At 37.0% G+C, this 14,648-nt stretch overlaps 1 protein-coding gene across 1 annotated transcript; it reads right to left on the bottom strand.

Moving 5' to 3' along the window:
* Positions 1-11,206: 11,206 nt before the first annotated feature.
* Positions 11,207-13,944, bottom strand: LOC135081782 (MYG1 exonuclease). Its single transcript, XM_063976571.1, has 4 exons — positions 13,787-13,944; positions 13,362-13,612; positions 12,634-13,200; positions 11,207-12,046 (listed from the first exon to the last, which is right to left on the bottom strand). Exons 1-4 carry the CDS (start codon positions 13,907-13,909, stop codon positions 11,887-11,889), a joined length of 1,101 nt encoding a protein of 366 aa, XP_063832641.1. The 5' UTR covers positions 13,910-13,944; the 3' UTR covers positions 11,207-11,886.
* Positions 13,945-14,648: the final 704 nt, after the last annotated feature.

Here is a 14,648-nt window from a genome sequence, read left to right as displayed (position 1 = left end):
AAACCAGTTGTGGTTCTAGAGAGAGTCGATTTAACTGCGCTCAAAATTGCCCATGTTGCGAAACCTTTGTCCGTCAGTAGTACAAATTCTGATGTCAAATTGAAAGAGTTGCATTAGATTCAATAGACATTGCACTGGTGCAATCAACCAAACGAGGTCGACCCAAAAAAAATAAGAGATCATCAAAATCTATAGTAGATTCGTCTGCATCCAAAAAGTCGAAATTAAGTAACGAAATTAAAACCAGTTGTGGTTCTAGAGAGAGTCGATTTAACTGCGCTCAAAATTGCCCATGATGCGAAACCTTTGTCCGTCAGTAGTACAAATTCTGATGTCAAATTAAAATCAGTTGTTGTTATTGATCGGGTCGACTTAAATAGCGGTCGGGTTAGTAACGTAACGTCAACTAAAACTCTTAGACACCGAAAAGCTGTTGAACGATAGGTCGACCCAAAAAAAAATAAGAGATCATCAAAATCTATAGTAGATTCTTCTGCATCCAAAAAATCGAAATTAAGTAAGGAAATTAAAACCAGTTTTGGTTCTAGAGAGAGTCGATTTAATTGCGCTCAAAATTGCCCATGATGCGAAACCTTTGTCCGTCAGTAGTACAAATTCTGATGTCAAATTAAAATTAAAGCCAGTTGTTGTTATTGACCGGGTCGATTTAAATAGCGGTCGGGTTAGTAACGTAACGTCAACTAAAACTCTTAGACACCGAGAGGCTGTTGAACGATAGGTCGACCCAAAAAAAATAAGAGATCATCAAAATCTATAGTAGATTCTTCTGCATCCAAAAAATCGAAATTAAGTAACGAAATTAAAACTAGTTGTGGTTCTAGAGAGAGTCGATTTAACTGCGCTCAAAATTGCCCATGATGCGAAACCTTTGTCCGTCAGTAGTACAAATTCTGATGTCAAATTGAAAGAGTTGCATTAGATTCAAAAGACATTGCACCGGTGCAATCAACCAAACGAGGTCGACCCAAAAAAAAAAGAGATAATCAAAATCTATACTAGATTCTTCGGCATCCAAAAAATCGAAAATAAGTAACGAAATTAAAACCAGTTGTGGTTCTAGAGAGAGTCGATTTAACTGCGCTCAAAATTGCCCATGATGCGAAACCTTTGTCCGTCAGTAGTACAAATTCTGTGTCAAATTAAAATTAAAGCCAGTTGTTGTTATTGATCGGGTCGATTTAAATACCCCCTTCGTTAATAGGAACGCGGTTACTCGCAAAACAATCCCTCCGTTAACAGGGACGCGGTAAAACGGTATTCGCAACAAAACACGCGTTGCGTAATTCGGAAACTTTTATCGGGCAACAACAAAACGACGACTTAGATTCCATTCAAACTCATTCCTTCAAAAAATTGTCTTTGAATGACAGTCACAATAAGTGTCCTCAATGTCAGGCGCGAATTTTTGTTGAGGAAAAAGGTAGAGTCAAATGGTGTTGTGGTTTTGGAGCATATAATGTTCAAAATTTACCGCGCCGTTAACCGAGGAGTTCTATTCTCACCCAGCTTTCCTTCTAAGATCACGAGCTTTCAATAATTTGTTTTCGTTTAGCGCATTAGGAGTTTCTCATGGTTTTCATCAACCAAATACAAGTGTTTCATTCTTAAAAATTCAGGGCCGAACTTACCATCGCGTTTTCGATTTGGCTTACACCGACACAACTTAGTTAGCCGGAATATTTGTTTAGCCTCATTTATATTATTAGTTAAATTAGTTTATTAATAAATTCACCTTACTGTCTTTAATTAGAGTAACTGTCAAAATAGTTTAGTTTATTTGCAATAAACAGTCATTGTTGTTTGATTTATCGCTTGTTTATTTTAATCAATCCCTTAAACTCACCCCACCCTGCTACAGTATATTATTTTAAAGAGGAAAGATTTGTATTTTTGTATATTATTTTAAAGAAGAAAGATTTGTATTTTTAAACATAGCTGTCAGTTGGGTTTTGCCGCGTATTCCCGGTGCACACCGGTCTCCAGTCATTCCCAGCGATTATTTTGATAATTCAAGTACATATAACTTTTGTTCAAACCGTTTTTAACACGCGATTAAGAACAATGCCAGAATCATTAAATGAGGCTGCATTTAACGAATTTCCCTTGGGCTCACCAACGTCTATGAGGGTGGAAAGAAAATTTCTTCGGTGGCCAACTTTTCCATCACCGGCAATCTGTACAATATGGAGTCAGAAGAAACACCTCATTGCATGTCCACATTCATTGTATTCCGAGGAAGGATTTTCGTGGCTACTCTTCCATTTATGAGAATGTGGCACTGTACGAAATTCAATTAATACAAAATCTTATTGAGAATATGAATAACACACAAAAAGAGAGCCAAGCACAAATGGCTACACTGCATTCTCTGTGCGATATTGATGTTGCAACATTGCAATTAGTTAATATTTCTTCACAGCAAAATCAAAGTCTATAAACGACGAACGGGTTATTTCCCAGAAATGTACACAGTATCACTTAAATCCACCAAAACAACTTTATTGTGGGCGATGTTAATGTTGTAACATTGCAATTAGTTAATATTTCGCGGAATTAAATGTTTATTCGAACATCGATACTACTACTAGTTATTTGTTCATCGGGAATAATTATACGGTTTCTTGTCCAAATGCGGTAGACGCAACTAGTACAGTCAATCATCTGGACGAAGCCCTTAACAACATAATTACAATAACATTCATAGATTGGTCTTTCGTCAATTTTCCTCAAACACAACCACATACAAATCGCGAAGAAAACAATATTCTATTCGATGCTGTCGGTCTTTACGGCCATTATCACGCTTGGCCGAGTTTACCGCGCTTATGCGGCATGAACAAGTTGATTTTATTCAAGATACAAAACACTGTAATAAATCTTTGTTACTCTTCTTTCCAGACTGCCGCATATTTTTCCATTAATGGTTATGAGCCACCGTACAAAATTAATCAATTGAAGATCGTATTGAGAATGTTATGATCACACAAACGACGCGGAATATCAAATTAATTCCATGAATAAAAACCGAATTGTGGAAAGGAAATATCCAGCTTCTCTGAGCGATGTTGATGTTGTAACATTGCAATTAGTTAATATTTCACGCAATTAATCGGGACGAAACCCTTAACAAGGCGTATTTTGTTGCCAAAATCTTGATGATCTAGGTAAATTACTGTTCAGAGGAAATACCTTTGGGCTATATGCAACCGCAACAATTTTCTATTCATAGATTACTGATTACTGACCTTCGCGTTGCAAATTGAAATGGAATTCACATATTTTATACATCCCAGAAGTCTGAGCCAAAAGTCAAAGAATTTGAAGAATATTGTTATTATTCAATCAGAACCTTTTTAATTCCATCGCCGATGAAAGTCCCGTTAGTGCCTGGTGTATTAAACATTGTATATTACAAAACCAAACAGGTTTGTACATTTACGACGAACGGGAAAGGATAGCTGAAGGCTAACATTTAGATATGCAGGTAGTTCGTTGCATTACTGATTTTATGTATGTGATGAATGAATCAAAGATATCAGGGTGGCTGGAGAGACGATTCGTATTCAGATGACTGTACCAGAACTTTCAAATGTAGATTGTAGTGACGTGGAAGATATTCCGAATCTCAATTTTAGATTCGATTCAGTACCAGAAGATGAGGAGCCCAAATCACAACTTTATAAATTGTCGATACCATGGAAGATGGGTCTTTTGATGGCTAGGTACACTGACAACCAAACCTATAGGTTTGTACATTTACGACGAACGGGAAAGGATAGCTGAAGGCTAACATTTAGATATGCAGGTAGTTCGTTGCATTACTTATTTCATGTATGTAGTTACGTGACTTTTGTTATAATAATTAATAAATACTACGGTGGCTGGAGACGATTCGTATTCATATGACTGTACCAGAACTTTCAAATGCAGATTGTAGTAACGTGGAAGATATTCCGAATCCCAACTTTAGATTCCAATCAGAACCAGAAGATGAGGAGCCCGAATCACAACTTTATAAACATTGTCAATACCTTGGAAGATGGATTGGTAAGCCCATCATCATGACTCTGAAGTAAGTGCCACTTGAAAATTTTAAACGAATTAAAAAAGAAGGTAATTTGAATGAAGAAAATTGGAACACTTCTACAAAGTTGATATTTTAGTCGTATACCGCTGTTATTGACTCTTGTTAAATATCGTCGGTTTCCATTGTGTTCATAGAGTTTTAGATTTGTGAATACTTGTAAACAAAAATATATAGACAATCGTATTGCTGGATCTTTGCAGTCTTCTAGAATTGACGGCGTTCAAAGATAATGATGATTACCCTTTAGGCACAGAAGTTCCAAGTTGCAAAATGTTCAGGTTGCAAAATGTCCAGGTTGCAAAATGTCCAGGTCTTGACTGCTAGATTGAGGAAACCTCAGTCCCAAAAGGACGTTTTAGTAGTAGACACTGGAGACCTGTTAATTGTAACTTTCACTCCTAATACGATAGGGGTAAAATCGAAAAATGAGCTTAAAATCTCAAGAAGAAACGAATGAAAAAATCACTTAAGTTTTATAAAAACTAAGAAGAAAATTGATTTTATCTAGGATAAGCTAAGATTTTTGTCTATGGTAATCTTATTAATGTATATTTACATATTAGTTTCGATAAATGGAGAACCAAAGATGGTTTGTTCAGAATATCCATTAGACTGTTAGAGCGGCTTAAATCTACTCATCTGTGTATTTTTAAAGCCTGTAAACCTTTGAAAAAGAGGCCGACAATAGTGTCTGAGTTTCTTGAGCTGCTTCTTCTCAGCACTGGCCCATTTATTGTCCTGAAGCAGTGGTAGGGTTAATACTGGGACGTGTAAAAGTGCTTTTTTTTATTGTACGAAAAAAATTACAACCCTTAGCGTCAAGTTTGCCACTCCTTCCAAACGTTAAATATAAAAATTCATTGTGAACGATGACTTGTTGTTGATATCTCAGTATCATTGCTTAATTTCGCGGTCTTTTCAGAGTTGTCAAGAAGCTTGAATTGGCTTCTATCAATACCTGTATTGAGACAATATCCTTTGGCTTTAATGACTGCAGCAGATATGCTATCCATTAAAACAATCCTCCGGAGACAAAAACCATCGATTTTGGAGTCGAGTATCTTCCAATTTGATGTCCTGAGATCGGGCTGTACTCGTTGTAACAATTTTAAAACTCTTTCGATATCTAGACGAGCAATATTCCGTGATTTCCAGGCCATTTTTACAGGTTTGGGTAGATCTTTTGCATGGAAAACTTTAATGTTGATGCCCTCAATGGTTTGCTTGTCAAAAGAAGAAATGAGCCAATCTGCGGACTGAGCACCTTCGCAGGTTATTTGGATTTTGCCCGAATCAATATTACCCATGTTGACAATTGGCAATGGATCAGGTGCTTCTTCTAGTTTATCCCAAATAGCCCCTTGGATAGCGAGGTAATCGATGTCGGTTAATGCAGTGTTTGGGTAATCTTCAGATATTACAAAAAGTTTGTATGACACCGTTTCGGAAAGATCATGGGTCTTAAAATGTTTCACAGTCACATCCTCTTGCTCTGCTGGTGAATTGCAGGTATAAACGTTCGCTTCGCTGTAGGTTCGTTTTTGTTTGATCTTCGACTCAGTTGAGATATATTTATTTACTGAATCGTCATGGTAAGGCAGATTATTGTCCCCCCCAGAATACGTGGGACAGCCTGAGACTAGCTCAGGGAGGGATTCCCCAGCGCTGCTGGAACCCTCCTGGGGTAATTTCTCTTTTAAATTTGCCTCCATAATGTCTATTTCCTCTTCCCCTTGTTTTTTACGAAGTTGTCTCTCCGGCCTCATGGTCCGCGGGAGGTTGAACCTCCTACTCCACTGCTATTAGCAGAAGAGCGTTCCCCTATCCGCCACCTGGGGACGCGGCCTCTAGGGTTAAGGCTACCCCGAGGCTGAATTAACATCTAATCTTAGACAGCCCACACAATAATAAGAAATACTAACAGATTTGGTGTTAAAGACATTTTGACGGTTCTATATTGGCTCACATAAAATTCTAAATCCTATTCTTTGTCTTACTACCGATTTGTGTTCATAATAATCTCTCTTCATAATTTTATTTTTCATACTTTTTTTATTCATACATTTTTATTACTACCATCGGAGCTCATAACAATTAGTAATCATAATTTTTTTATCAATACTGTTACTACCAAGAACCATTTAAAATACATAATTTTTATTTTCAGATCTTTTTTCTTCATAACATTCATTGATCATATTGTTTTAATTAATAATGTTGTTACTAAGAACATACTTCAACTCATAATGTTGTTGTTCAGAATAATTTACTTTTTTAACAGACATACTCGTATCTTTAAAAAAATCATATATAATTTAATAGAGTAGATAAGCATGCAGCATGCATTGGTATCTCCTCGTCTCCGGCGCTGCGGGATGTGCAGCCCTTCCGCCCTTGCGTAACGAGGCTCAGGCACCCACGCTTGCTTCCGCAGCTTCGGCTTTTTGGATCGCCATCGGCGCCTTCGGCGCCTCGGCGACCAGCCTCAGCCGCTCCAGCTCACCCGGGCGCCTGAGCCTCGTTACAGCGGGCAAGGGCTGCCCTCCCTCCGCGCCTCCGGCTTTTAAATTACACTCTAGGGGTAGGGCAGACAAGACTACGTGGAGTCGGTTTTGCAGCGATTCGTTTCTGTCACGTTAGTTTTGTGGCACAAAATATTGCCTGTTTTGGACCATTTCAAATTAATTTAATGTTAAAATACGATTTAATACGAATATAGACATCATGATTTTCAATAATATGGATAAATACACTTATGAGTAATAAATTTATGAAAACAAATATTAGGGTACATCACATTTATGAATATTATAGTTATTTATTCGAATGATTATGAGTTTCGATCATTAGTATAGAAAAATATATGAAAACAAATATTAGTAAAAACTAAGTGTATGATTAGTGATATTATGAATATCAATGATTATGTTTTTAAATATGTAGGTTTTAAATTTTTTATGAAGAATGATCATTATGGTATCAAATTGTATGAGAAATATTTTCGGACCTCCAATGATAGGAATTGAAAAGTTATGTAAGAAAATGCGCTACCCATTTTGACAATTTCGAAATACCTTACAGTGGTTAGTAGCGCGAAAATACGTGTTACTTATCATTGGTATTGACAGAAAAATATTGAAGGATTGTAATGATGGGGGGCAATTGTAGTGACCTCCCCGCGTTGCCCCGTGGAAACGGTGCATGCGATAACGTAGCCCGGCCCGGTTAGCTACTACATTTCTGACGACCAAACGGTCGGTCTTTGAGGAGACTTGGCGCCTTCCTTCAGACTACTGTATTTCGCCTGCAGGCTGCAATGAGCGCATTGAAGGAAGAGCTATCGAAAGCTAAGACAAAGTCATCGGGCAATATAGCAAGGCCACGACAAAGGCCAAGGAATATAATGATGAAGGTCTTTCTCTATGATCACAGGTGTGAAAACTCAACTTCACACCACATCTATTCTAACAACAACGAGAACACATCGGCATCTTGTGATACAACCACAAAGCCTCAACATACTGAAAAGGATTGTCAAAATGTGAAATGTACAGAATCAGACAACTCTATACAGCGCTTACAACGTCACAACTCAAAATTTTCAAAAACTTATGGAGGATACACTGCGTGGTGTGCCTGGCTGTGGTATTCTGTGACGACAATTGTGTCATAGGTGTTGATACACCCAAGCATACGAGTAATTTGCGAACGGTACTTGACGAGGATACGTAACAAACAATAGTTGATTTGCACGCGCGGGAATTAAGAGACCAAATTACCCATTCAAATTATTTTTTTGTGGCTCCTTATACACCGGCGCCTTCTTCTGAGGCACCATCCGCCAAGCACCAGCAGGCGTCGGCGGAGACTTTGGCGAGTATAAGCGTATCGTCGTGGATACCAGACTTCTGGGCTGAACCGTGATGGGATGTGATAAAACAGAACCTAGTCGCCACCAAACTTTATCTGCCATACAGCAAGTCAGCAACAGCTGCTGTCATCGCCACAAGAGAGACGGTATCAGAATGTAAAAGATCGGCACCCACAAGTATTTGAAGTCTGAAACGCGTCAATTCCAAATTTTTTTGGGGGAGATGGAACTGGGTACCCATTTTTCATAACATGACCCCCCTAGTATGAAAAAATATTTTGCGAACCCCCACCGTTTGCTTTTAATGCATTTTATAATGATCTGCTGGAAACGATTATTTTTACCGATGGAAATTTGCACTTGGAATTAATGTCAATTTGAACACCTTGGTTAAAAAGGAAATCCGATTACCTACCCAGAATTAACAACAGAGGTTTTGAAGTGTTTGATTCCATTTGGCACTTCGTACTTGTGCAAGTTGACATTTTCATCAATGGCCCAAATAAAGAGTAAGCTAAGAAATCGCTTAAATTTGGAAGCAGTTTGTTCTCCAATATGTAGTAAAAATGATTCCATGATGGGAGAAATTAGTTACTCAAAAATAAGGGTAACCTTCGCATTAACATGGACGAGTAATTCTTTTTTTGTTGATTTGTATAACATGTTTCAAATTATGTATCTTAATTTGTTTTTTTACTGAGATAGTTTTACGACCTCTCGCAACAACAAAGGTGGTCATTACAGAACAACAACTGGCAGGATTCGTCAATTTGTTCATTGTAAATATTTCAAAAGGAGGTAGTTTCAAGAATGTTTGCCTCAAGTCAAGCAAGACTGAATGTTGTGAACCACAATCAATAAAATAAGTCATCATGAATTGTTGCAAAACATAAAATTTTCACGACTATTTCTGCTGTTATTTTTGCAGTTTATACAACAAGAATAATGACCCAATATTAGTTCCAGCGACTTCGACTAGCCACTGTTTAAAAACAGCATCAGCAATTGGAAACATATAGCCATGTAAAAAAGATTTTATCCAAACAAAACGAGACTGTGCAATACTGCGACTTACGTAGGACAAAAATGTAAGATTTGCATGCTATACATTTAAGATGGCTAAATAGGCATAAGTACAACTGAAAAAATGTAATAACACCCACAAATTTGTGAAATCCCCTATTTAATGCAAATGACGCTGCAGTGACAAGTTAAGACGTAACAAACTTATTTTAATGTTCTCCAATTTATTTCTTTTTCAAACCAATAAACTACTTTTAGACATAACATCACAGCAGCACAGTAGACTCACGACAAAAACGAAACACAGACATGTGATTCTTTGCCCTTTTGTCGTGTGACTATGGCCTTGTGATTTTAAGTCTAATTCCGAATCCACACATTTATTTAAGAACTATAGTCGACGAGCGCCCGCAGTGAGTGTGCGAGCGCGACAGCAATATAATTACGCGCGAGCGATAAGGATGGGTAGCTTGGGGTCATTGGACAAAATTCTACGTGCACGATATTTGAGACTTTTGATAAATTCACTGAAAATTCCAACATTGGATTTGCAGAGCGGATGATATTTTGGATATATCCGAATTAAAGGCATACATACTTGTGTCAAGTTTTCTAAAATACAATGTTCTTTTTAACAGATCGACGATGTTTTAGACATAACATCACAGCAGCACAGTAGACTTACGACAAAAACGAAACACAACTGTGATTCTTTGCCCCTTTGTCGTATGTCTATGGCCTTGTGATATTAGTCTGAAATTGAAAACAACAAAATCATAGAATTCGCAATTACTCTGTTCAGTAAAGAAAGATTTTAGATTTAATAAATGGAGAATATTTTTACCATGGACTTAGTAACAAAAGATAACAACGAAGAATAAAACCTTTAAATTAACAGGTTACTACGATGTGCGGAAATCCACATCTCATTCACAAATCGCATGAGCTTAAGGGACAAATACGTTTTAAATTATTTCAAAACATGAATTTATCATTGTTCAGACCGAAAAAAGACCTTTGCGAGATCTGTGAAACTCTGGGAAAAATACATAATATTTAAATAAAAATGCATCAAGAGCAGAAAGAGAATTCGGTAAAAAGTAATAAAGATGTTCTGACGACGAAATTACAATCTGATCAGATCATCAGATGAACCTGACAGAATCGCGTTTTGACAGCTCAAGTGTTTCTGACAAAAACTAGCCCATTTCTGACAACTAGACTCATTTCCGACAAAAACTAGTCTATTTCTGACAACAACTAGCCTATTCCTGAAAATAACTAGCCTATTCCTGAAAATAACTAGCCTATTTCTGATAACATACAAAAAACAGATACAGAACACGGGATTATATCCTGTATTTTTAAGCTACGAGAATCAATCTAAACTCAAAAATATATTCAACACTATAATTGGTCAAAATATTGATATTTCGCCATAGATTTTGTATGGCAAAGCTATACAAAATTGATAACCAATCACAGACTTGAATATAAGTTTGAGTTTGAATCGAATATTGAGATTCGTTTAACAATACGACCCAAGTTCAAATTCTCAAACGATTCTCATATTTTACAAACGGAATGTTTTAAAGTTTAAAAAAATACCCATCTCATAAGATGTGAGTAGGAACATCTTCTTCTTCTCAGTCGGTACACTCTTGTCAGAGTGGTCGTGGTCATCATTTTGAATCACTATTCAGAGTGATGTTCCTCGTAATACGGCGCCATTCCTCGCGGACTGCAGCTTTCCGGGTACTTTCGCTAACCGAGCACTTAGTTGCGGCCTTGATCTGGTCCGTCCATCTCATTGGTGATCTACCACGTGGTCTGGTGCCCTCAACTTTTCCCTGTACTACGAGACGCTCTATGGAGTCATTACTGCGCCGAGATACATGGCCGAAGAAGGTTAAAATGCGTGACCGAACCGTGGTTGATAGGCGCTGTCTGATGCCATCTGAGGAACATCTACTAATAGGTATATTTTTACTACAAATACAAAAATTCAATTGAAGGCACGTTTGTATTGTCCTATTACATAGGAAAAGTTGGTACAGTCAGTGTCAATTAGTTCTTAACACCCAAAGTTACCGTCACGAACTATATGACGCTGAATGTACGTACTAAAGTAAACAATTAAAAATTATGTTACTGTAACTTAACCTGTATTACACTTTTGGATAGTGACCAAGTAATAAAACTACTAAATATAAATATTTTATGTCATACTGTTTGTAATCATAAGTACATCGTTAGGTAGTCACAGGGAAAAATGTCTTTTAAAGAAAAATATTTTGTCACATTGCTAAATATTAAGTAGTTGCTTGATTATTAAATATTTTAATACAGTCAAAGAAGACCCTTTAATTTAAATTAAAACACACATTACAAATAAATTCTACAAAAGTTGATTTCAATTTTACAAACTGTCATTGTATGCAAAGTCAATAATGATATCGACCAGGCTGATATTGACTTTGAATATTATTTTAATTGATTCATGCATCCCACTGCCGACCAGAAAGCTGTTTACCAAGAATCATATAGATTAAGATTTTTAATAGCTGATTGCAGACCAACCAGTGGTCATTTTACTCTATATTAAATGAACAAAACACATTTCAACTCATATCTACACTCACAAGCAAATATATGGAATCATCCTATTTGTTTCGAGCGATCACAAAAAGTAAATGACTAATAGATAGAAGACAAATAAAAATGGTACCGTTCTTAAGATCGCTCGGTACAAAACACAAGGGGGTGATTCCATACTTTTGCTCGTAAGTATAGATTCTAACTTTACTTGCTTTTCATTTACCGTCTTTATCAGTGCAGTGGGACAAGTTATTCGTCTCATAGAATCAGTTTTTCGGTATTAATCCTACGCTTCAAGGCTAGCAATAGCCATTTTCAAAGCACCTTCCCTGGTGACGTTGCCTCCAATGAATCCGGTGCTATGGCAGAACACACAGCCCGGGATACCGGACACATCACTGAGAATTTCGTCCCGGACTCCCCACCATTTTGGGTGAAGGGGCTTCCTAAAATCAGTAAGTTATATTTAATATCAAAGGCAAAGAGCAAGATGTATCCCAACTAATCCCAACTAATATTATAAATGCGAAAGTAACTCTGTCTGTCTGTCTGTCTGTCTGTTACGCTTTCCCGCTTAAACCTCGCAACCGATTTTGATGAAATTTGGCATAGAGATAGTTTGAGTCCCGGGAAAGAACATAGGATAGTTTTTATCCCGGTTTTTGAAACAGGGACGCGCGCGATAAAGTTTTTCTGTGACAGACAAAATTCCACGCGGGCGAAGCCGCGGGCGGAAAGCTAGTGATTAATAAAATTTGAGATTAGTCATAATAATAATGGCTTGTAATGAATGCTTATGAAAGTATACATAGTAGTTACATAGAGCAACAGGGTCACTTCAGTTAAAAAACAACAGACATGTATTTGATGTAATAATATACAATGCTAGCAGACATTGATAGTTACATTTCAGGAAATATGGGAAAATTACTTTGTTTCTCTTACTGTTTCCTAATAAAAAGATAAAAAAAGAGAAATTTTAATGTAAACCAATAATAAATATGTATTAAAATTGACTATTGATGTAACTCACCTTGTTATAAAACTACTGGCATACTCAGGAATCGCTTGTACTCTCCAGGAGTTAGGTTTATCACAAAAAATGACATACTTTATTTTCGGTTCTACTGCTAACTCATTTTCCAAATCAAAAAAGTGTTCCTTCCATGGAAATCGCTCCTCAAACTCCATGATTTCTCCCGACTTGTGAATTTGAAAGCGCTTGTCGATGGCACTCTTGACGAAGTCACGTGCCGGAAGCCAAACATTAACAAGATAATTGACCGAATACAGAAACTCTTCACCGACTAGGGCCATGGCTTTGGAGAATATGTCATCTAAGTTAACTTCCTGTTTGGAATTCCATTCTGGGTTAAGTCGGGCTACTCTCGAACTCAGATGAGTACGTATTTTGTATTTTGGCTCTTCAGCAGTCATAGGAACACCATTATCAATAGCATCGATTTCTTCGATGAAATTCTCATAGACCTTCTTGTAGACGAGTTTCAAATCGTCTTTGTTAAGAAGAGCTTCTTGAGGAGCCAATTGCTGTATTAACTGCTCCCCATAATATGTGTAGATTAAACCAGCTGAACTTAGCCTAAAAATAGCATTAAGTTTTGAGTACAAATCATACTTTACTTGTGCAGTTAGGTAAATTATTGAATAATAACAAAAATGTATAAGAACCAGAATAACTGAAGTTTACCAAAAAAATAACATAAGAACTGGTCAAATAAGTTAATCTGTGCAACAACTTACTTGATTTTGTACTTTTCTCCAAATTCAGGGCGCAAGGAGCTCAGGCTTTCGTTGAATTCGCGTTGATGGTGGTCATAACGCTTCTTTGTGTGGTCGAATACAGCTCCAACGTCTACAACTATGTCACATTCGCCCAGTTTTTCCGGACTCCTGGTGCGAACAATCTCAGCATCTTTGTATTCGGGAAGCAGCTTGAGCATGTAGCAAGCGAGGACATCGTCGCAATGGAAAACACCATCGTGGGTACCGATCTAGAAAAACAATCATTTATTGAGAACAAAGGTTGCACACAATATGGAATCCTTAATTATCGATTGTTATGGCGCAAGTTAGGCAAATTAATGCTTATATGCTGTGAATGTGCCCCGCGAATGCATGAGAGAGTGAAATCTTAACCTCACAAGTGCATAAACTAAAATATTCACCTTCATATTTGTTAGTAACGCCCCACTTGAAATAAAATGCCTCTTAAAATTCCTGGAAATGCCTTCAAGTGGCGTTTTACAATAACCAAAACTACTCAGTCTAACTAAGGACTTTATCAACATTACAACATGTAAAAAAACCGCGTGCTTAACGCTGTACTTACAGTTTCAACAATACAAAAACCGCTAGCGTATCCACTTCGTCCTCCGCTGATTTCGCCATTTTGTTTTTGTTCAGTTGTTGGCAAGACGATCAATAACAGTGAAGGAAAAACCGGATTTTGGATAAGCTGCAAGCAATTATTTATATTATAGTGTTTATATTTATTATAATGTATGAAATACTTCAAATAAACTATGTTGTTTAGATCTTGTGGGTATGGTGGGAAAACTTGGCGGTTATTTATTGCATTACATTGTAATTTTTAATCAATTTCATTGTTAATCATAAAAATTATGATAAATTGAAACATTCAATTAAATTATCTGACATTGTCCATTTATACCGGTTCACTACTTCACTAGCAAACCAAACCAGGTACAATAGTTTTAAATACAAAGTATAGATGGCGGTAGGATTGCGGAAAATAATATGTACATCAATAATAGATGGCGCTACGAAGTTTTAAATACAAATTACAGATGGCGTAAGCATTGCGGAAAAAACTACGTAAATAAATGATAGATGGCGTTATCAGTAGGAATTAGACCATAGACCGGCGCGTGGTTTACGGCAAGATGTCATTTTTAGGGTTCCGTACCTCCGTCCCTCAAAAGGAAGAAATGGACCCTATAAAGCAATGTTTTTCAACTTTTTTCATGACACGACCCCCTTAGTATGAAAAAATATTTGGCGACCTTA

This window comes from Ostrinia nubilalis, chromosome 20, assembly GCF_963855985.1.
Source record: "Ostrinia nubilalis chromosome 20, ilOstNubi1.1, whole genome shotgun sequence".
Lineage (NCBI taxonomy): Eukaryota > Metazoa > Arthropoda > Insecta > Lepidoptera > Crambidae > Ostrinia > Ostrinia nubilalis.
This window is presented reverse-complemented; position numbering and strand designations above follow the sequence as displayed.